A 24,871-nucleotide genomic window follows, 5' to 3' on the forward strand; every position below is an offset into this window, starting at 1 on the left:
CTGTTTAGCAAACTGCTTATCCGCTAAAGAGCCTGTGTATTAGAGAATGTGTAAAAGTAAGAGGGCCTGGCATTTCGATCCTAGCAGGATCTTCTTAAGGGGCTTCTTTCAGCCTCTTAAGAAGATCCTGCTAGGATCGAAACGTCAGGCCCTCTTACTTTTATACATGAATGTAAGACAAATGTTCTTCATTATTATAGGTTAGAACAAGCTTTATAAGGTATACAGTAATAATCAAGAAACAAAGCATACAGGCTTGAAGCATAATATTGAAGCTAATGTACCCTATTGTGATGGAATTTTATAAAATGACAGGTAACATGTCTCTCTAGGGTATTCAGGTGCAGTACTAATTTAACGTTTTGGAAAAAGTATAAGAGCTAAGAAACTTCACCAGTGGGAAATATCTCAGACCTAACTACAGTATATTAAAGAGACGTTTGTTTGAGTTGGAGGTTTTATTATAAGAATTGAATCTTGCTGTTAAGTAGACAGAGTTATCTCATTGTAAAACATTCATTACTCTAACTAGAACTGCCTGTGTACAATGTACATTGAATGCATTGCTAAAATGGTTTTCCTTATAAGTTGAACACAAGCTTGCTTTCTCTGATCCCTCTGTGTTTCCATTCTGCTTGGACAATGAACATTACAAAGTTCTGTCGTGTCCAAACAAGGAAGTTTTTTTTCCTTTCTGAATAAATTCAGCAATAGAAATTAATTGACAGAATATAATCAGATCCCGTGAGATGATGAGACAATGAATGAGCTTCAAATTAACAAATTTGGAAGATTTGTCTTTACTTAAAGTAACAATCAAAAATAGAACTGACAGATACCAGCATTGTTGTTGTACATATTTGTTGTAAAAACTATCTTGATTTAGAATGTTGTTAAGTAAAGTTTGTTTACACACCAGAAAGGGAATAGGTCTTCTGAACTTTGTTGAATTCCATCCCACCTTATTCACTGCCTTCTACCTCCCACCTACCCCCCCCCCTCTTCCCCCATCCTCCAAAATGAATTGAAAGACATTTATCTTGCATCTGACATTTTGCCGTATTTTGAACACTCACCGTCCAAAATGAAATAACTAAGACATTTATATAAAGCCCTGTAGTGTATGATAAACTCTTTGTATACAGTAATGAGATGTCCGCAAGATCAACTTTATAATCGTAGGCAGCATGGCAGTTATGGTTACCTTCATCATCTGACGCTGTCGATCGGAGTTGTCAAGACGATGACAAATACTCTACTTTCGGAGTTGTTGAGAATTGCCAACATGTTTTAAAGATCTTCGTCATGTGTGAAGGTGTGAATATTGTTTTTTAAAAGTTTCTACTCTAAATCTCCCTTAGGTGTTAGGCAGCTACTTGCAAATGCTCCATTTATTTTCTCCTCATATTCTACGATGATCCTTTGAATTTTTTTTATGTACAGTAGTCATAATGTCTGTAATTTTCAATACAAAATTGCACCAAAATTGAATTCACACACACACACACAAGATAGAAAACAGAAAATAGAGAGGAAAAAAGAAAGAAACCAACTTGAGAATTTTATAACTTTCAAAGTAAACTTATTTCATGGGAAAGAATTGATTTGACTACCTGTCCATCCCATTAATGACCTTTTTAGTTTTGTCTTTTTTTTCCTTTTTCATTGTCAGTTCCTCCATTGTTTGTATATCGTGAGCTATTGTTCAAAGCCTTAACAGACGTTTTTAATTATTAGAGAAATAGAGTTAGTCTGTCAATACATTTGCTGCTACACTGCAGCAGTTTAGGATGTGCTCACTGTTAATGAGAACAATTGTTAAGCTTGATAATTACGTAGTCTTTCAAGTCCTTGTCCGATTGTCATCTTAAGCCACGACAAACCTTACAGTAGAATTCCCACCGTTTTCGTCTTCGACGTAATAATCAATTTCGCTCTCTTTTGTCACCCTACACATACACATACATACACACACTCACTCACTCACTCATGAGATGGTATTTCCTCCCATCTTTTTTCTTGTTTCTTCTTCGATCAATCGAGAAAGGCAGGCAGCCTGCCTGCCCCGCGTGAGCAGCAGCGAGCAAATTAAAGCTCATTTTAATATGTATGGAGATTCCTTTCCACACTTGGCATAGGATTGAAGCAATCAATACAGTAATACAAGTTTCTCAGTAGCTTTCAAGTCCATTAGTAATACACAGGGTTTCCATTGTACATTACTTGCCTGGTGTAGCTGTGTGTGTATGCTGTGTATGGCAGGAGCAAACTAAGAAGAAGTAAAGATTGCGCAGTACTAGTGTCATTCTCTCCCCGTGAAGCGTTTCTTGGACTTAATTGGGGGCTTGTGTCATCCATCCATAAGTCCTGAATAGATCAGAGGTAATAGTAGGTATGTGCATCACTGTCACAAGTCAGGACTAAAGGTGTGGACTATACAGCTCCGTTTTTTTGCGTTTCATCAGAGACAAAAATAGCACGGGAGAATAATTAAAAAAAAAAACGCCTTCTGAGGACGGAGAAAAGGACATACCGGATATTTCGTAGAGCGTTAATGTTTTGGCGGAAACTCCATCAGAGGATTTGAGAGATCTGTTGTTTTTTTTCCATTTTTGGTGTATCGTAGCATGAGACACGAAGCAGGCTTACAGGTATATATATATATATATATATAAATATTCAATGTGCCTTTATGTACGTTGGTCAATCAGTAGATATCTATTTATAGACAGCTGTGTATCTATGTATATATGTTGTGATGTATTGTCTCTATGTATGTGTGTAGGTAGTAGTGATGATAAACTTAAAGTATTAAACGGTCATTGGATGGTTGAACACATTAGATGGTTAGGCTTGTAGCACACATTAAAGACAGCTACACAAATGTCACATACAGCTTAAATATTGTTGGATCAAGTGTTCTTTTCATTTCATTTGGGATTATTTTAATACTGATTATTTTTCTTATTTACTTACACACATTTTTTTTTCATAATTTAAAAAAAAAATTTTTTTTTTACTTTCTTGATAAGTCATCTGGCAAGGTTTACTGATTGTAGGCTGTCCTGTCACCTAGGCTGAGCTACTCGTGAGGTGGTTTTGCTGATTCAATTTGGATAAATATAACACAAATGACTTGCTAATTTTTTACCTGTAATGAAGATATTACTGTATCTTACATATTGGTATACCCGATAGCCACTCAAAAAGCATTGGTGTGTACCGTTTTTGTGTTTAAGCGATTCTTATGATACTAATTATTTTAACAAAGCATAGATGTATGGAACCGAAATGTCAGAAGGTGCTTGCATATGTATGGCCCCTGGGAATAATTTATAATACATGCCTATATTTTGTGACCCCCAGAGAGGTCTCTGCCATTGTTAGAGGGGCCTTCGATGCTGTTTGGCTTTATGGTGTTACCTTCTTCACTCTTGTATTGATTTATCAATACAACTTGCTCTGTTGGAATTTTGACATGCCTTGTGTATTAAAGTTAGGTACTTAAGTGAAAAGTGCATTCTAAAACTCATCACTTATTTGAAAGGAAAATTAGTATACATACATACATATACATGTATACATACACACACTCATACATACATAAAGAAGAAGGACTGAATCAACATACTTTTGTGCATCGGGATTTTCGAAATTTAGCTATCGGTGTGTTCTGTATTTACTACAAATATGAGCTTTCATAGTTGCAGGTATGGTACCATGATGAAATAGATCTGGAAACGATAAAAAATATATATGCTACCAGCATATAGAGGGCGAGAGAGCGATCTCACATTGCTTTAGTGCATTGTGAAGGCATATATAGTATACTACCTCCATACAGTAAAGCTGATTACTTTTTATAACTATGTTGTGAGAGGTTACTGCATGGTGGTTGTAAACACCGACCATGCGAGCTACTGGTGGCTTCATCGTAAGTCTTCAATCCTTTTTTTTATCTTTTTTTTTATAAGCATTTTTTTTTTCAGTTTCATACTGTAGTAAATGATTATGATTCATTGTGGAACATTTTGCAAGTTTTTGATATTTTTCTTACAGGATTGTAATTGCAATGTGCTAGCATTATCTGTACCTAGAATATTTAACCCACATATGAATGATATGTTTATGAAGAAGTTTGAATTAGTTTTCTATGATTTTACTTTTGTGCAATGTTATTTAACTCTTTGGTTGTCTTTTTAGTTGGATTTATGGACTATATCTAGTCCTAATCCATTGTAGAAAGCAGATCTTTTGATTGAAATTTTTTATTACTAAGAGAATCGACTTGTGTTTCGCTTTACTTAACACACAAGTCACTGGTGCAATATTCTGAGCAATTATGGGAAATATTTCTTCTCTTTGAAACAGGTAAAAACGTGATAAATAGCAAATTAGCTATAAAGTTAATGAAATGTCTCAATTCTTCTACATGCAATTTATACGTAGGCTAGGCTACAAATTATGTGATCTGCATTACAAAGTATTGTTAGGCTAATGTTTTGTTTGTTTTCAAAGGTTAACAGATCTATCTGGTGCTTTCTTGTCAGAACATAGACTGCAGTGCATATGTCCAAATCTGACCAAATTGTACAGATTGGAATTATACAATTTATTTTAACATATCCTCCAGAAAGTGTTTGGCCTGGAGTCAGAAAGGTCACACTAAGGTTATTCTCAGGTGTAGATCTTAATATCTGACGTACAAGACCTAAAGTAATATATATGTGTAGGTCCTACACGAGTTTAAACTCTATTATTATATGTGGACATGTCTGGTGTTTATCTAGCATAAATGTAGGGAAAATGCTGTTGACATCTAGAGGGACCTAGCCTAACTTATGTAACTACTGTAACTCTTGTAATAACTTATTGAATATTTCAATTATTGTGGCCTCAAAAGTCGTACAGTAGTTTTGGTCAAGAAATTGCTCCCCTCTTATATAACATACTTTATTTGAAGGTCTATGCACACCCTTCGAACAACATTATCTTAATCACTCTAATAGGCATTATAAACCATGGAAATAGCTGCAAACTCCCATAAAATATCCATCAGATTGACAGTTTTACATGTTTTTTCTTAATTCTAGTTTTATTTATTTATCTAGTAATTATGCACATTGATGATAAGCAGGGAGTGACTGCCAAATTTTCTGTTATGTTATTCCTTTGTTTTTACAACCTTCAAGGTATCAAGGACACTTGTAGTACTTTAACAAATGCAGACACTTCACTATGTGTGGTGTGGCTATTCATTTTAAAGTGTTAGCTCATTTTGGATTTTTTTTTGTTCTGTTTACACAATAAGGAACATGACCTTTTCAAAATGGGAAATAATTTCTCCTGGATGGAAAAACCCCTACCTTTAGATAGCCAGCCAGGGCTTGAATCATGACTTTCCAGATCTTTGGTATCATTTCTACCAATATCCTCAGGGGCCCTGAATCCACTTGCCCATAACACAGGGGAGGGGGGCAACTAGGGTGCAAGGCATATTTGTATGGAGGCAAAACATTTAACACTGATATGAGAGATGGGTCTGAGGGGAGGGGTTTTCTCTCCCCTTTGGGAATTTTTCTAGAAGTAAAGTTAGCTTAGATGCAAAATGGTGCTATCATTTGACAATTTTTCACATTGCATTGGATTAAAACGATTAGCCTTTTACTATATATTTTGGATAAGTAGCAAATCTGATGATTGGGAGGTGCAACTGGGGGGGAGGGGGAGAGGTGGGGGGGCAATCACCAACATCAGAGTTACTGTTTATGCGTCCTTGTGGCGTCCTTTAAACCCATCCTACTGTAGGTGATGCCTGTCATAAGTGTCCACTCTGGGATTAATTTATCCGGTATAACTACGTGCAAAATGGTCACCTTGGTGAACAAGTCCAATGATGTATAGAAGTGATTTTGTTTTAAAACTAGAACCATAGTATTTTATAAGAGACCAAATTCAGAGCCTCCCAGACTGCTACGTGAACGATAAATTACTCCTTGCTAGACTGTTGGACTCTTAATATTTAAATTCATATCAAGCCATAGGGGACAAGTTAATATTTCACATAAGGATCCCCAAACAGGTAAGAATATCATAAATATAGTCTTTCTGGCAATATTAATTATTTTGAGTGTGAGCAAGAGGATATATTTGAGTAGGTCCTTCCAGTTAAACCTGAATCAGTCGAATGGTTTAACAGTTTACAGATTTAACAGATTACACTACTACCCTGTATCCATTGATAAATACGATGCCATTCTGCATTGAATTGAATATATATATATATATATATATAAATATACATATATTTATATAAAGTTATAGTTATATATATTTATATACAATTGCACAGCTAACATACTTTAAGTTCCTTTCATAATTTATTCATTCAGTTTCAACAAGGTTTTTGCGCAGACTCTTTTTGCATAAATCTATCTTTGAAGGCCAAGTGACACTCTCACACAGAGACCTACATGATATCGATAAAAAAGCTGGTTGCTATGAAATATTGTATTTTTCGTGAGCATTGAAGTGCAATGATGATAAGGTGAATTAAAGGAGCATGCCAGTGGTAGACTACGAGACACATACATGGTTCAAGGCGGACAACTTTAGGTATTCCACATCAACCCACTGACAGATGAAACACTGAATTAAAGATTTCATCAAGATGCATTTTATATTGTCATATTGCAGGATATTGTAGAAAATGATGTGTACATCATAAAAGGACACAATGGATTTTCGTTAGTGTAGAAAATAGAGAGATTACCAAAAAAAAAGTCAATATTTACCATCAGGGAGATGGAGTAGCGGAGAAAATTGAAAAAGAGAACATCGTTAGAAAATATGCCATTTAATCGTCAAAGTGGCCTATTACATCTACTGGTCGTTAGTATAAACATACTGTACATGTGTATAAGACCTTGCTAATTGTAGTTCTACCCTCCCCCTGATAACAAATTGGTTCAAATTACAGGAAGAGAGAGAGCATGAAAACCGCATTCCTGATTTAGTTCTCCGCCCGCTGTTTCAATAACGCCTTTGTATAATTCAATTACAGCTCTTTCTCGTAAGAGCTAGTAGTAGTGTAAACTTCATTAAATGGTCAATTTGTGGAGGCTTACATGCTCGAAATTGCAGTGGATGTATTCGTAACCTCATTGTGAACCCTTTTCAAGGAGTAGAAAAAGAAGATGAGATTTCATCTCGATCAATTAGGAGAATGAGTCATCTCGTTTTGCTATTTAGACATGATCACATCAGCTGTTAAAAGCTAAGCCACCGAGTCGGTTCGGAGCAAATGTACGCAAGTTTTGCGTTAATTATTTTTCGGAGATACGATGATGCGGTTTTGTCAGCTTGGCAGAAGAATACATGTTTAGTAACAGACCACATCCCTGGTTAGTCATAGTTAGCATAGAGGAATTTAGAGACATGGACACTTAAAAATTAGATGGCATCACTTTTGGGTAGTAATGGTTCTGTTAAGTGCACACACATGTATGGTAACACACTACATCACATAGTCGTTGTAAGCACTAAGGAATTTGTTTATAGTGTAAATTTGTAGCATTATAATATTGCAGAGATGTACACTTATACTATTATATATATTATACTATTATATTATATTATAAAAGTGATGCCATCTATAGACGGCATCACTTTTGGGTTGTGATGGTTATTTTGAGTGAACACACATGTACGGTAACACACTACATCGTCATTGTAAGCACCAAGGAATTTGAATCACAGCCCTATTTATTTATATAAAGAGTACACACATTAAAATTAATCTTTTCATGAAAAAATTCCTGCCATGTATGGAACAAATTTATTCCAAAGGAATTTTCTGATTAACAATTAGATTCTGTCAGTGGTTTGCAACAGAACTGATAACAAAATTATTGAAATGATAAGATGATAGTATCTAAAAAAATTCAATATATTATATGTGTTTTAGTTTTTGTAACTTGACTTTTTAACTAAACAGTGCTGAGAACGGTATTGGAAAGACAGTTGTAACACATGCGTTACTTCACGTATACACATTCCACCACTGAAGTAGACTACCAGTTAAAAATTTTAGAGCTTGTCACGACGCATAGATCATTACGTACGAATACATAATTAGATGTGCTCCTACCAAAAACCGCATAATTTTTTTTTTTTTCCTTTCTTTTTTTCTCTAAATAACATAATTTATTAGAATGCCCTACAATCTTATGGTTTCAATCGGTAAAACAATTTTTCATTTTCAGAAAAGAATACATCATTAACACTTCGATCGGTAAATCAAACGCATAATTTATGGTACAGAAACGTTGACAAGTAGTCTCATACAATTTCTTAGTTTTGTTGCTAACCAATAGGCTGTAGACTCTGAAAGTGTGAATATATTGAATATCCAGCATCCTCCCTCCCTCATGCCTCTCTAATCCCCATCCCCTCCCCTTTCACAGCCCTACCCAAAAGCAAAATTTATTGGTTAATTCGGTATTTCCTTTCATCATCAATATTTGATAGCATTTGGCTCCTTGGCATATGCCCAATACATCAACCTGGGGTTAAAACAGCAATTATGAAATGGCACTTTGGCGAGATGAGATTCTAGTAGGCATTGACCTCAAGAAAGTTGTGGCAAATTAGAAGTGGCAACTTGGTTGTAGAGAGAAGGGAATATAGTGTTACATAATTTAATTAATTTAATAAGATAAATCTTGATTGGATTTAAGGGTGAAGCTCTTGTTTTAAAGTTAAAGCTTTGTAAGATAGGACTACTTTGGTGACAAATGTGATTGTCTAGCCAGGACATTTGTAAAAGTTATGAAATAATGGCAGAGAAGAGAGAGATGAGAGAGGATGAGAGAGGATGTGAGAGGATGTGAGGAGAGAAAGAGGGAGTACCTTTCTGTAAGAAAAATAAGTCAAAAACTTGCTGAAGTTGTCTGATCGTTGCTCGTATTCCCTGATGGAACTATATTTTCTGCAAGATCATGGATTTGCCGCAATGTTTTAGCTTTTTCATGGTCTGTACTATGAAACGAGTTGAACATTTTCGTCGAATACAACGTCATAAAAATACATTAAATGCCTAATCCTTTGCCCACACTTGCGATCATTAAAACTGGTATTTCAACTAACTTTTTTTCGACAGTTAAGTTTTAATTACAGTCATACGGTCAGAAATGGGATGCTATTCTGATCACATTGAATACGCCCTTAAAACTATGCAGTTATTATTAACAGAAGTAGTGTCTATAAAGTAAAAAAACGAAATATTTCCCTTGAACCTGGTTTGGACGTATTCCAAGGTTTTCCAGTGATGCCGCTATGCCTGGAGTTAACCAGTTGAAACGTGGGTTCAAATTGCAGGGCTTATCTGCGGTTATAATTTTATCTCTACGTATGCATGCTTGAAGCAAGCCCGCGTTCGTGGGAATGGCGTATTTGAAAGGTAGTTTTTCTATGTTGTGGTCATGGATCATGACCTGTACAGGCTGTACTGTACAGAACAGTGAACTGATCACAGTCATATCAGTTGATAGTATCACATAGCAAATTAATTGATCTGTAAACTGGTCACATTGCTATACAAGTGCAAAGTTGTAAAGTACATAGCAGTTTTTTTTTTTCTTTCTACATCTATAGGAAGCATAGAATAAGTGACAAACTTCTAAAAACCTTCAAACTGCTTTGAAAAGTCAAGAAAGAGATATGAATAATAAATAATTTTCCATGAATGATCATTCTATATCTTCAATACACACTACTGTCAGGCATTTAATATATAAATGTAATCTTATATTGTGTTTGCCAAGTCTGTATACATTACAGGCACAAATTTATAATCAAAATGTCAGAATCATACCCAGCCCTAGCTAAACTCATTTTATTTGATTTACTATATTCACACATTGTCACAATTGGCAGATAATAAATTGACACCGTAGATAAAGTCAAAACATCATTTGTGATCAGGCGTTGCATAGGATATTGGTTTTCCAAGAATTAGATCAAACTCATCTTAAGATTGACAGATAATTTTTCTGTTTGAAGGATGGTTTAGGCATAATTTTTTTCTTGTTGTCACAAATGAATTAAAAATTTAAAAAAAAAGGGAAATATTGAGTGATAGTAATGTTGCTATATATCTATTCCAGTTTTCAAGATATGCACCTGTAAAATACATACATGTACAGAAGGTTCCTCTTTGGGAAATTGGTGATGACGTGCTGGCCGAAAATGATGATGTTAATAAATAAATATTAACTTCACTCCTGGCTTACCTGTCTCCCCACAACCTTAATGTTAATATTAATGTTAATAAATAATAAATTTTAATACCTCAGGTCCTCAACCAAAAACCATAAACATGTTCTTTTATAACTTGATATGAACAAATGCAGAGCAACTTTGGAAGACATTCAAACACTATTTGTCCTTGACCAATTTTGTAACTTCTGTAAACATGTCATTTGAGGCCATAAAAACATTCTCATTGAGTTTTGTTGAGCACTACTACATCTAAGGAACTGTCCTAATGGTTTGTGTGTTAAACTAACAAATTCCAGCCACTTTTATAATCTTTTATTGATGGAACCTCAGATGTTGAAAGGGTCATTTTTGAAAAACTAAAAGTAGTAGAGAAAAGTATACAACCTGGACTGCTAGCAGTGTTTTCTAACGGTCTAAGTCATATCAAAATAATTGATTAATTCTAATAACAGAAGCAAGAAAAGTACTTTTAATTAATTATTTAAACAATAGAGCACCATGAGTTGACATTTAACACCATTTTGATTTGACCAATTTATAACATGATGTAAATATGTTTAATTTTGGCCGTAAAATCTTATGCATCCCCGTTGAGTTTTGTGATGCATTTGAGGATCTGTGTGTTAGACTAAGAAGTCCAGCCACTTTCATTGATGGGTCTCAGATGTTCAAAGGGCTGTTCTTCAAAATGTTCAAGTAGTATTTAGAAATACAACTTGGATTGCTAGCAGTGTTTTCTAACAGTCTAAATCATATCAAAATAAATACTGTACCTAAAGTCATCCTATTTCATTAGTTGACAAAGCAGAAAGGTATATCTGTGAAAGAAAGATGAAAAACATTTTCCAGCAAACTTAGACTTAGTTTAGACTATGTTCTGTTTTTTGTTTATAATATCCATCCATCACAAAAGAACAGATTAAAGAACACAAACTAGTGTCTTGTAGGTTATATGAAATCCAACCTCCTTTGATTACACCCCTAGTTTTGGGGGTTAATATTTCACTGATATAGTTCACCAGGTTGCTGGCATGGAAAAGTCAACCAAAATTATAATTTTGTGATTTGTCCAGTATAATTTAATAGCCATGCTCAGTGCGATATGTTGTGTATGAAATAGAGTAATTTTAAACCTGTATTGACCTAAGATATTTGACTGCAACGCTTACAGTACAGAGTGGTAACAATTTAAAGTTCACTAGTTGACACTATAGTTTGAAGAGAAGTATTAAAGTGCTCCAGGAATTTGAGCGAACTGTACATCTCTCTCTATTTCTAACAACCACTGTTTATGTCCAGTTATGTCCAGCTTAATGGAGACACAAACCCAACTATCAATATGGATCTCTTTGATAGAGATAACTGTCATGACAACGTCAGTCTGTCCGCAAAGAGCTAAGAAAAATCTTAAATTCCCTTTGGGAGATATCACAGATTTTTTAATGTTCCTTCACACACAAGGCCGAAGACTTGATCAAGTCTAAATATGACATCATCGAGCCACATGTGCTTAATTTGCTTTTATCTTTATTTGTTTATTTTCTGTAATAGAGATGGATTTTTGCAAAATAATAGATCTATCTAAAATATTGAAGGTCTTTACATGACCAATAGATGTCTTTGGTTTTCAGTGTCAAACACAGAAAAAATTTCGACCTTAAAAGAAAAAGAAAAAAAAAAGTATTAAAAAGGTTTCTGATCGTATTGGCACTGTGACATCACAGATTTACAAAATGGCAGCTTCCAGGTCTACATGACTCGTATGCTAGGATCTCACCCAACCGGAGGGGCAGTTATTCTTCTCAAAGATCTCTGTCAGATATTGCTTAACATGATAGTAGGTTTTAGGTTTTCTTTAAAGACCACAGACGTTACTGTAATTCCCATGGATTTTGAAGGATATTGCAGTAGGACTATTATAATTAGAGTAATTAGATCCAACCCTACAAGGTTCTTTTAATCAAGATTGCTTGAAGTTCATCAAAAATACTGTAGCTAAATGTCAAATTATGTTAATTTTTTTAGGTTTTCATGTCTGGATTTATGTTTCCTTATAAACCCATGATGATATTTTAGACATGTTTGGATTAAATATTGCAGGCAGTATGCCATCGAGGCACCGGAGATGTTGTGAAAGTAATTTGAGTTGATTCACAATACAAGGCCATCATTAAGTCAGTGACTTAATTAGTGCCAAATTAATTAAACATTTAGTTTCATCATCTCCAAACGATGTTTGGAAGAAAAGACGCTTGAAGCCTTGTATATTTTTCGAGGCAAAGGAGAGCTAGATTTACCCTAAGCCTATTGTTGCTTTAATTTTTAAATTTTTGCTCACTCTGATTTTCTTGATTTGCTTTTCTTTGGTTCGGGGAGAGGGAGGCCAAGGGATGGGAGAGAGGGGGCCTAGGGAAGGTGGAAAGGGGGATGGAATGGTTTGTAAGCCAAACGTGACATAAATTATTTCCAGAACTGATTTTTGTTACCAATACAGTATGTGAATATGCTGCATACATTGTCTCTTCCTTGCGGCCTTGTAAGTAAAAGTATTTGCGAACTTCTCACGTCAGTCGGGAGATCTGTTTTAAGATGCATAATGCATGACATTACAGTACACTTCAGTGGAAATTTATTTATGCATACAATCTCGAGATATAATGAAGCTACCGTGTCCCGTTAGAATCTGACTTTCACATGATTCTGAGGAGTATACAGGACATCATGGTCATCTGTGAGTTAAACGGCTTGACATTCATCGAAGAAAAATTTTAGATTCAGATCCAAGTCACCGGCTCACTGTACACATTTCGATTACAGTATCACATAGCAGAGCCACAAAGACTACGGCCTCGTTCAATTTATGATGCTAAAAATTCAAAGCCAGATCCTCCAACCCACCAAATCCCCCTCTCCCCCCACCCAACCCACAAAGATAACATATTCTCTGGAGATATTCGAAACCGCTACATATCCCACTAGTCTCTAACATGATCCTGTACGAGCATAACAGGAGGCATGTCCATTACAATATCACAGGGCAGAGCCACAAAGGCCATGGCCTTGTTCAAATTCTGAAGAATCTTGGTCCCTCTCAAAAATCTTTTAGAGTTAGAGGTTAGTTTTGCTTGTGTTTGTTAAATTCTGCTGGTACTGATTGTTTATAATATGGCTGACATTTTAGCAGTAAACAACCCAGCATCTTCCATGGGAACTGTGCCATTAACCGCCAGACCACCTACCCATCAGAATCGATAGTCAGAATGGATGAAATCTAGCTCAGACCATGGACATGACATTAAAAAGAATATGGACATTATGTTACTGTGTCAAAAAATATAAGTTAATAGATCCCCTTCATTACACTCTAAAAACATAAATTTCTTGGTGACCTACCAAAACTATGTTTTGCTCAGCCCACTTTTGGGGCTTGTCCCATAGTTTTGCTGACCATCAGTTTAACATATTTACATTGATGTTCTCTTAGTTGAAACCAGTACAGATATGGATCTCCACATGGTTGATATTTCTGTAATCGGCATCACCTCCGTTTGCTTACCTGTCCCCTCTCACCGCACTATTTTTTTCTAATGCCGTAATTAAATTCTCATGACGTCATCATCGTCCTCGTCATCGCTTAATGCATTCTGATTTTGGTTCTTTTTCTCTTCACTCATGTTTCTTTTCTTTCCTTTTCCTTTCTTCTCGTCTTCTTACTTCAGATGGCATCGGCGTCAGTAGATAACAAATGGCAGAAGGATGCGGCTGATCAGAACTTTGATTACATGTTCAAGCTGTTGATCATCGGTAACAGTAGTGTCGGTAAAACATCGTTCCTCTTCCGATACGCAGACGATTCCTTCACTTCCGCCTTCGTAAGCACCGTCGGTATTGACTTCAAAGTCAAAACAGTCTTCAGACAAGACAAAAGGGTCAAGTTACAAATATGGGTGAGTCAAAAACTATGATTTTTGGTATTGACAATTTCGTTCAGGATAAATGGATAATATTTTACATCGACTTTTAGAAGAGTTTCTGGTGAGATATATATATTATCAACTTTCCTTTTATTTTTTTATATAAACTGGAATACGGGAGAAAAGAAGCAGGGAATATTTTTGCAATATATTAAGTCTTCAATTTTTCAAGTGTTCTGCTTTTCTTCGTATCAGTTCACGAGAGTTTGTAAACCGATTCGCAGCAAATTTGTCTCAAATGGAATTACATATTAATTTTTCTAAATTGCGGTTCTCCGTCGATCAGGTCCTTTTGGATACTATAGTGTCTCAAGTATTATCTTCAATTACACAGACAACTTGCCGAATGGCATGCTAGGGTTGTTTATGACTTATCCATATAAGCAGTCAAGTGGTCATTATATACCACCTGTTTGTATCCAATGTCTTCACTTAGATTGCAGGGTACCCAGCTATGAATGAGCTGGGAATGATTTATCCTGTACAGTATAGCAAAATCCTATGCAAAATGGGCAGACTGTTACACAAGGGTGAAGACGTATGGTTGTCTTTGTACACAGAAAATCCGTGGTATTTCATAAGAGCCAAAAGTCAGAGCCGTCAAAGCTGTTACACCAAATTGGAAGTCGACTAACTCATTCCCTGAATGATTGTATTCAACATGCAGTTGTCACGGTGATAGAGTCACAACCCAGTGCAAACAACAAGGTTATAGATACAGAGACCAAACAATTGCTGGCTGCATCCACAAAATATTCTCCTACCCTTCATAGAACGTCAAATCGTAGAATCGATTTGCATGGTTGATCAGCTTTGATTTCTGGGAAAACCTTTGGCTGACCTGAGGGTCTTGGATGAAAACTACCTTCATTTATATGTCAAATGACACCCATGAGTAACTTTCATTCCATCGAAATGAACAAACAGTCAAATACTGTAGCGGATCCAGCTTAAGAAGAAGAAGATGTCACTTTATTTATTTCCAAGCTTTCCAGGCACAGATTGTTGACAACAGATCTTTAAAAGACAAAATGTATGGAAAGTAAAAGGATTATAGCTACGTATTACATCATTACCATGGTGATGAAAATAGTCAAATTGCTAAAAGTAAACAGTTCATCTTGCTGAACGATGAGATTTCATTGCTTGAAATCACTAATAACTTTCCTAGTTCCATGAGAAGGTTGTAACCAGATACAGATCCTTTCTAAATTTTCACTGTATCAACTTCATCACCACATTTGCAGACAACCAAACTCCCATCCCCCTCCTTCCTCCCCCCCCCTCAATCCAGACAACCTAGGGCGTAGCTTATAATGTGGTAGTTCTGTTATTAAGTGCAAAAGAATGCACCGTGGTAAGAATAAGATAAGTGCTCGGCTCCTTGATATCTTCATAAGACAATTTTTTTTTATTTTGTCGATATTTTAATTAACATCATCTTTTGAGAATGTCAGTTGGACCTCTTTGTCTATCATTTCATCGTTGGTGTTTGTTAATTCAAATCGCTGGCTGTACCAACACATTTTAACCCAGACAGTACAGCTGCTGAATCATCTCATCGGAACATCTGTCATTCATTTATAAAGATTTGCTAGAACAGAAGCCAGAAATCTTGCCCGTCTCCTCAAGTATGTACTTAGAGATTATTTTGAGGTTTGGTCCCGTCTTCAATTTCCTGTTCGCCGGTGATTGGCAACTTTGGAAACACTATCTCTATATAATATACATATATCTATCTTTAACCATGATTGACAAAGAGAATAATCATCGGGAAAGTATTTTTCCCGTATCCAGAACCGATCGAAGAAAGATTTCGTTCGCTTTCTCACGTTTCGAGGCAAAGAGTAAACATTGCCACATGAATTCCAAATGTCAAAAAGAAAAGTAAAAAACTAGAAGAAGTGTTTGCATGAAACCCCATTCAACAACATAGAGGCACTCAGGCTTATAGCAGAAAGAAAATTAGCCAAGGTAGTCTCTCATGCGTGAAATGAAAGTCTGGAAAGGCAGGTCAACATTGATAAACCTAATTCATAATTAAATAAAGGAATTTACTTTGACAAGAGTCTTCCTTCATAAATTCACATCAATGTTTGTTTTTGTTTGGTACTTAAAGAAGCTGCACAGTTACATTTGCAGTGAAGCTTCAACTGCAATCAAATACATTTGAATGCAAAATGTAGTTACAGTAGTGTGTACATTAATGTCAGAGGAGAGGTGTCAATTTGTGACAAATTTATGTACTTTCCAGAAACCAAAACCAAACAACAAACAAGCAAACACAACCACTCAGCAATTAATTTGTACACATTTTCACGGAGGATTTATCTTGTCGAGAGATATTTGCGTAGGAATTAAGGTTGGAATGTTAACTGTATCATAAGGTTGTGTTTATGTTGTACTTACCAAACCTCACTCATTTGCCTTGGACTAGCAATGACTTGTAGGGACTTTGGGTGGAAGAGTGAAGAGATGGCTCATTGACTAGAAGTGACCTGCCTCGAAGGGTGTACAGTGTTAAGAAAGTTACCACTATCACTCTAGGCACAGTAGTATGAGAGGGTGTACAGTGTTAAGAAAGATACCACTATCACTCTATGCATAGCAGTATGAGAGGGTGTACAGTGTTAAGAAAGTTACCACTATCACTCTAGGCACAGTCGTATGAGAGGGTGTACAGTGTTAAGAAAGTTACCACTATTACTCTACGCACAGTAGTATGAGAGGGTGTACAGTGTTAAGAATGTTACCACTATCACTCTAGGCATAGCAGTATGAGAGGGTGTACAGTGCTCATACTGAACATACATTTCAAAACTATGTATTGAAGTATTTGAATACAGCTTATTACACCTCTTTGGACGGGAAGAATGAGGCACTGATAAATGAAGTGTTTACTGTACCTGGTGGATAGTGTTATTATACTGCCATGAAATACAACTATCTTCACTACCATACTAGGACTAGGACAAGCCTCATGGATAGTCAAGTTAATCTTTATAACGAAAATAACAAAATCCTTTTTCGTCCAAAAGACAACTGATCCTTTAGAAACACTTTGCATCAATCACATTTGTGTAAACACTTGATCACTTTGTTTCTGTGCCTGTCGGATATTTCAGACAATAAAAATTTTGAAATATAAAAATGATGTTAGTGGTAAAACTGTACATATCTTAAAGGCAGTCGCAACCTAGTTTGTGTTCACTGAGCCTTAGGCAAAAATGCATCAAACAAAATAACCTTGAAGCCAAAACAGCAGTTGTTTTCACAATTTTGTTTTAAATTTAAAATGTTCTTCAAAGACTACAGAGTGTAATCATGCATAGCTTCCTCCTTTAGGAGGAAGTAATGGCATGGCACTAGATTTTCTTCTTTCCTCTCGGAATATTGTGTCTTCGGGAGTGTGATGTCGGCGAGGCAGCGCCTTTCCATTTGCTTTCAGGTCAATGGTTATTGCAGATCGATAAAGGATTGTCAGTACTTGCATAAAGAGGCCTGGTCACTCATAAAGTAGGTACTATTCACACCAAAATGCTGTAAATTCTGTAAATGCTGCACTAAAGAAAAATTTGGACAAACGTGAGATGAAAACGTGAGGCTTGACTTGAAATGAAATGAATGTGTGAAACATGGCCGAAATGTTACACGAGTACGGTATCCTTAGGACGAGTCTGTTACTGCATAAAAAATTCATTCAGAGCCGATCATATGTATATATCAGAAATTGCATTATTAAAACAAACGTGAAAGATTTAGGTCAGATGGTCTCCCATGACATTTCCCTCCCCTTCACCCCCCCCCCCAAATGTTTGTGATTAATGAAGGTGTTAGTATCAATCCATACTTGATATGAATAGCCTCAGAACTGAATTACACAGACTGAATACATGGGAAAGAAGGCAATCTTTGTTGTGGATATGAAGCACATAGGTAGCTCGTCATATATATGCCAGCAAGCAATTAATTTGGCCGGGATGGCCGTCATGCAGAATTATAAAGCCTGATTCCAGGAATAAAGACTGTTTCACCAAGTACTTAATTGGCCTTTTAGTCAAAGTCCATTCCAGTAATTCACGTTGCTCATATTCATGTCAACATGTATCAAATGAAACGACTAATTAATTTAACAGAGATATCATATCATATATCACATATTATATACATATATATATATCAAGGTCTGCAATGTTGGAATCAATAGAGAGTGAGGAGCAAGTAAAATCAATTTTATTAATTTGGTAATTTTCACTCCAGAAATTACAGCTTATATTTTACCTTATTCTTTTTGCCTCATTTTCTATCCGGTTCTATTCTTTTCTCAAGTTTTCTGTGTCCCTCGTTGTCACAACATGAATCATAAATTAACTGTACTTTTTTGTTGATTTTTTCCTTTCTCTCTCCAAGTATAATATGTAGAAAGGAGAGAAACCCAATCCAGCATGAAATTTGAAAATTCCAAGGATCACAGTCCATGCTGTCATTGAGAAATGTAACAGTCTGCTCTCTATAAAGAGATTTTTACAGTATCATTCTTCGTCTAATTGTGTAGACTGAAGATCACGATAGTGGGGATGGCATTTTAAACAATAGTTGCTTACTCACAGTCACGCTTGTACATGGAAAATGTCATCGGAAAGTTAAAAAATGGAGGAAAAAATCCTGTAGATTTTGTTTATAGGAAAGTAGAAATTCATAGATGGTTTATAGTATTGACTGTTTTGAATAAAAGTGATAGACAAAGGTGATCATACTTCTTAATGGAAATAGGAATGTGGAGATTTGGGGACTGTTGAACCACCATACAGGTCTATTGGGATAGTAAACAGTATTGTATGGTCATGAGTGGGAAGTGGGAGATGCGGGGACTGTTGAACCACCATACAGGTCTATAGGGATAGTAAACAGTATTGTATGGTCATGAGTGGGAAGTGGGAGATGCAGGGACTGTTGAACCACCATCCCTATAGGAATAGGAATCAGTATTGTATGGTCATGAGTGGGAAGTGGGTGATGCAGGGACTGTTGAACCACCATACAGGTCTATAGGGATAGTAAACAGTATTGTATGGTCATGAGTGGGAAGTGGGAGATGCAGGGACTGTTGAAAGGGTAGGAAACAGTTAATAAGGATAGGAGGATAGGTTTCAGTGCATGATCATATTGATTCTATTCCTATAACTTCTGTTGCTATTAATTAACCATAGTGAACGAATGAATAGGTTGACATTTTGTCTTGTACACTGTTGAAGTGCACATTATGTATGTATACAAAGCTTAATACATAGGTGTCGTGTACTGCACACGATTAGTATGATTCGGTGCAGTCACTTGTGTACAAGCAATATTTTTACCAGGTTGAAGTGCCTGCCAGCAGAATTTTTATTGTTGAGAGTTAAAACAACACTTAATCAATGATTTATACCCAACTGTATATACTGCATGGTCTGTAGACATAGATCCTAAGTACTTACTGAGTACTGCATATACACAAGAGCCACAAACATTGATGAATGGCCAAAAAAAATATGAATTGGTTTTTAATCATGAACGTGCAGTAGAGTATGACTCTTAATTGCTAATGTCAAGATAAATATAGCTTAATTGCACATCCAATAATGTCGGAACATGTTTGTCATTGAGTAAATTTTACCACGCAGATTTCAGCATGAAAGAAACTCAATGGGATATTTGGCCAAATTCTAACTTTTCTAGTTGAAACAATGTTAAGGATCAATCAACTATCACTCTAAGATAGAGTCTCATGAATTAAAACATGGAACCCAATTTTTTCACTAAATGAATCATATCATCAATTGAATCATGTTAATACTTTGTAGCCTATTTTTCAGCTGTCACATTCGTTAACTATTAAGTATTAACCGCACATAGAAGAGTTGGTCAAAACTTGTCAAATTTAGACTTCATTGGTAGAAATTTATGCAGCCTGAGTAGTCATACTAATGTGCTATAATATGCTAAATGTTGCAGACTTCTATTCTATGATAATATAAAAAATAATGACCAATCATAAGTCAGAACATTATTTTTCGAGTTCGGTTAAGTATATATATCTGACAAAATATCTATGCTGTAGCTTTCTGCTAGAAATTTTATTTATTTCTGAATTTAATTATATATGTAGTAAACATCTAAACTTTGAAAAATTTAGGTATCTGTGATTAGCTCTCTTTGAATAAGCAGTCAAGGCAGTTTTGGCAATATGGAAACTGTGCATGTCATTGTGTACATGGTCTAATGACATTAGTGATAAGCTATCTACCTATGAGCCTCCTACATACGCAATAAAGTAATGCAGCCTTTAAGAGAGGCTTCAGAGTGGAGCAAAAACATAATCATTACTTGATATTTGCCCAGTGATAAGGTTATATGTCACCATGATATCAACTTGAACCTGAGACAAACATTGTCCAAACAAACGATGACTACCGTGATGCAAAAAGATATTCTCAAAACCTGTAAAAGAAAGACTGAAAATGTGTAGTAAGCGTTTGGAAACTAGATGGTTAAGTTTTGGAATATTTAGATGCTTCTGTGTCACTTTATAAAGTGTACTTATATGAAAACATGTTGTAAAATGTTTGCTACTGCAACTTTCGTAAAATGCTCTTCTAGTCCTGAGTCAGTTTGCACTTGCTATAAAATAACTTGATATGAATCCTTCACGGAAAGCTTTATAAGGTACAGTTTCAAATGGTGGTTGCGCACTCGAGATGATTTAGTGGTCTTGGACGTTGAGACTACCTACTGATCTAAAACTTCCCTCATCCCTCTCAAGCCGTAAATCCTCTCAATCCGTTCTGACAAACGAGTCTTGAAGCTTAGACGAGACAAGTAAATCTTTGTGTGGGTTTTTCCGCTTCTTAAAGAGCAACTTAAAGCAGCTATGTAGCATGATAGTGTCCCTCGCATCATGGAATGAACGCAAAAAATATATATATTGTCTGTAGCAGTTAGTGTAGCATTATCACAGGTTCTGTCAACTTGCTGCTGTAGGTAAAATCGTACCAAAATAATCTCAAAATTAAATCGGTACTTAACAAAAACATTTTCTTTCACATACTGTAAATCAGTTGAAACAAGACTATATATTGAGTTGGCTTGTAATTTAAAATTAAGTTTTCTCAGGTGACAGTTTGAAGCATTGTATTTTGACACTCCAGTATTAATGTAATATTTAGTAACATTGGGAGGAAAATGGAAAGGTTTCAAGTAAATCCATAACCTTTTGTAAGGAGCACAAATCTATGTGAAACATTTAATAAAAAAAAAGATGGAGAAATTGAAACCTTTGAGGTCCCTGACCAGTTCAAAAGCCTGTGCTCAACAAAATATGATTTCTTTGCTCTTTTCCATTGTTTTATAATTTCCATAGTTCATTCACTTTAAATATGAAATCATTTACAGCAGAAAAAAAAATGATCACTCGTTGTTCTTTTTTTCTTTGTGTTTGAATGCTTTGTTATGTCATGAGAAACAGTTGTTTCCCTCAATTCTGAAATGTGGTATTAAAATAGTTTAGAAAATGTCTTTCCTCTTTTTCACTTATTTTAAATCATACAACGATGAAGAAATATCAATGTTCATAAATAGATTTTAATTTGTCATTGATCATCTTTTGAATATGTATATTTCTACTAGGCAGGATGATGTACTCCTTTAAATTTAAGTATGTAATTTCATTAAAAAATTTTTTTTTTTTATTAGCACCATCAAGTAATAAAGTTTGTATGATGAATAGGAGCCTGCAGGCAGTTGACAGTATATATACAATAATAAATATATATATATAGAAATATATATAGAAATATATATATATATATATATATATATATATATATATATATATATATTCTGCACATTTACTATGTTAATTTACCATTCACTAGATCTGTTCAGATCACACAATCATACGCTTTACATGCATGCCCTAACTGTAAAATTCTTAAACAAAATTTTTGCCTCCTTTCCCAACATTAAGCATTATAATACCATATTGTCAGAAACCCAAAGGCGATTACTATTAATTAATCACTTTAGTGTTGCCAGAAATATTTACAGTTCACAGCATAAAATTCATCAGCATGCCATACTCTCATCTCTAGGCTCTGTCGTGAATCATAATGCAGCCCGAAGGACGCCTGAAAAACTGTGGGAAAAATCAATACCATTGGGGAGATGTAGAGTGGCTTTTATTTTAACTGGTCATATTTCATCCATATATATAAGTATGTTAACCAAGTAGACTGAGTTTTATGAAATTTGGGCTCTTGCAAATCCAACTTGTCTCTCGAACTGTCGGTAATAACTTTAAAGGAATGCAGTAGCAAGAGAATGATATTTGTTTATTTAGCTTGTTTCAAATAGTGGGCAGCGGGGCGGGCGGGCGGTGTAATGTGCTCAATTGTGGTTTCAATGTTTATGTACATTAAGGCTGTGTGTGTTAATTACCATGATTTGAATTTCAATGGGATTGCCATGAAGCACTATTTGTCTTTGTATCAGCATATCAAAATTTGAAAGAAATAAATTGTTAACAAGAATTTTTTTTTCTCTCATCACATTACACCTCGTTAGAAAAAGAAGAATGCACAGTAATCCCATTCTTCATTAACTTGTATAAAATCTGCCTTCATGTTCATCATATTTTCACTTTTAGTAATTAATTAAATATATTTGAAATACATTATTCAGTTTATTTTCCCTATTGATAATTCATCTGTTCAACGATACTTAAAAAAAAAAAAATTGCAAAAGAAAAAAAGCACCTCCCCTCTCAAAAACTAGTTTTCTATTGATGTTGCTTCACTATAAAGAATTGAAGAAACTGATATCTAGCCATCATTTAACATATATATAGCCAACAATGCAATGGTAAATGTGTTCTTAGCACTCTTTATTAAAGTTTGACAGAAAGCCAATGAAAACATCCTGCTTGCACCATTTACTCACAAAACATGTGTTATATTAACCATAATAAAACTAATAATCTCAAACTGGTGTTCCAATACTCCATGTGCATACAGTACCTAAGTACTACTATCATACAGTTGAACCACACCTGTCATATTCAGATGAGCCAGCTATAGCTTGTGTACGGCCAGTCAATTGATCGTTACTTATTTAGTGTGCCGTTCAATGACACCTTATATACTTAATGTATGCTATATGATACACTTACTATAGTGTTTCTGTGGTTTGCAACTGGTCAATAGAACATGGTTAATTAAAAAATATTCATCACCATCTGTTATAGAGTTTATAGTTGTACTTAATGGACGTATTCACCTCTGAAGATGATCAAGCTGTCAGTGTTAATGGTGTTATGGTATATAACCACTTTTTAACAAAATTACATGTTTCAAAGTTGAGCCAGGGGGGTGGGTACTTGGAGAGACAGAATTGTTCTTCTTTTGTTTTAATTAAATGGATATCACTTCAAGCACAACAGGCAGATGAGAAAAAATTAACTGCTGTTCATGTCACACTGCATTAACACTATCAACACGGTTATGTCTAGCTGAGAAAACCATATGAACCTAGTTGAACAGAGCAACTTGAAATGTATCTACCCTGGTATTCATGAAATATAGATGTGACACTACCCAATGGAGGTGAGACACTGGTCATCTCTTGAAATACTGGTACTAATTAATAGTATCAGACTTAATAGGAAAATCATTATAGACTTTCAAAACCTCCTCTTTCAAATATATGTTGAATTTTAAGCTTAAGGTGACCATATTTTTTAAATAGGAATCTGGGACAAAACATTGAAATCGGGGACTGCCCGAAAATCGGGGACGTCTGGTCACCTTACTTTAAGCTAAATACAAAATATTAGAATACAACTATATATAATGTTGATTGTGATCTTCCTAAACCAGGACAGATTCCAAAAACCTTTGATTCCAATTTTTACCGGAATAAATGCATCAGGAAGTGTCAATATGTAATTTTGCAAATATAGCAAGAGCAATAAAACATACATGCATCAGTACTGGATTCCAAAGTTCATGATATTCATCATGGGTGTGTCACATGACTGATATTGTATGTGAGGGTGGGTACACGGTACACTGTACATGCGATGACTGGATACCGGGATGATTCAGTAGGAGTGACAGTGTTAAAGCATTGCTTTTGCAATATGTGGAAAAGTGTTAAAATACTGTAGATTTGTCACTGTTGTGCTCACAGTGAAATCATGATTTGATTGTCATCATATAAATGTAGTCTGTCCAGGTAAATATTCATTAAGTTAGCCAGCTAGAAATAGGTCAGGGTTTTCATTTTATAGTTTTTACTGACCTTATTTTGTTTTCTTGGCCGGGGGGGGGGGGGAGGGGAGGAGAGGGGTACAAAGCAGGGATAGCAAGTAATGAAATGGGAGCAAATTTCTTTAATAATACAATTTCAATTTCCTTTATCACACTCTTCCCCTCCTTGCTCTCCCAGCCTGTCCTCAAGGGACTATGGTTATTAAAGTATTATAAGTGAACTTTACAAAGGAGCTTTATTTAAGCAAAGTTAAGTAAAATGGCTTAATTTATACACTCGAAAGCTGGTGCAATAAGCTGTGTATAGTGTGT

General features: G+C 35.3%; 1 protein-coding gene across 3 annotated transcripts in view; it reads left to right on the forward strand.

Annotated features, from left to right (window-relative positions):
* LOC139979729 (ras-related protein Rab-3-like) overlaps positions 1 to 24,871 on the forward strand; it is a 60,598-nt gene that overhangs the window by 19,334 nt on the left and 16,393 nt on the right. Inside the window, exons 1-2 of one of the 3 annotated variants that reach the window (XM_071990789.1) lie at positions 2,201 to 2,651; positions 14,001 to 14,228. In XM_071990789.1, the coding sequence (XP_071846890.1) occupies positions 2,628 to 2,651; positions 14,001 to 14,228 (252 nt within the window). In that variant the 5' untranslated portion in view covers positions 2,201 to 2,627. Of the gene's footprint in view, positions 1 to 2,200; positions 2,652 to 3,780; positions 3,935 to 14,000; positions 14,229 to 24,871 lie in introns of those variants that run through there. The other 2 variants (XM_071990788.1, XM_071990793.1) reach the window with 2 other exon arrangements.

This window comes from Apostichopus japonicus, chromosome 2, assembly GCF_037975245.1.
Source record: "Apostichopus japonicus isolate 1M-3 chromosome 2, ASM3797524v1, whole genome shotgun sequence".
NCBI classification, from domain to species: Eukaryota; Metazoa; Echinodermata; class Holothuroidea; order Aspidochirotida; family Stichopodidae; genus Apostichopus; species Apostichopus japonicus.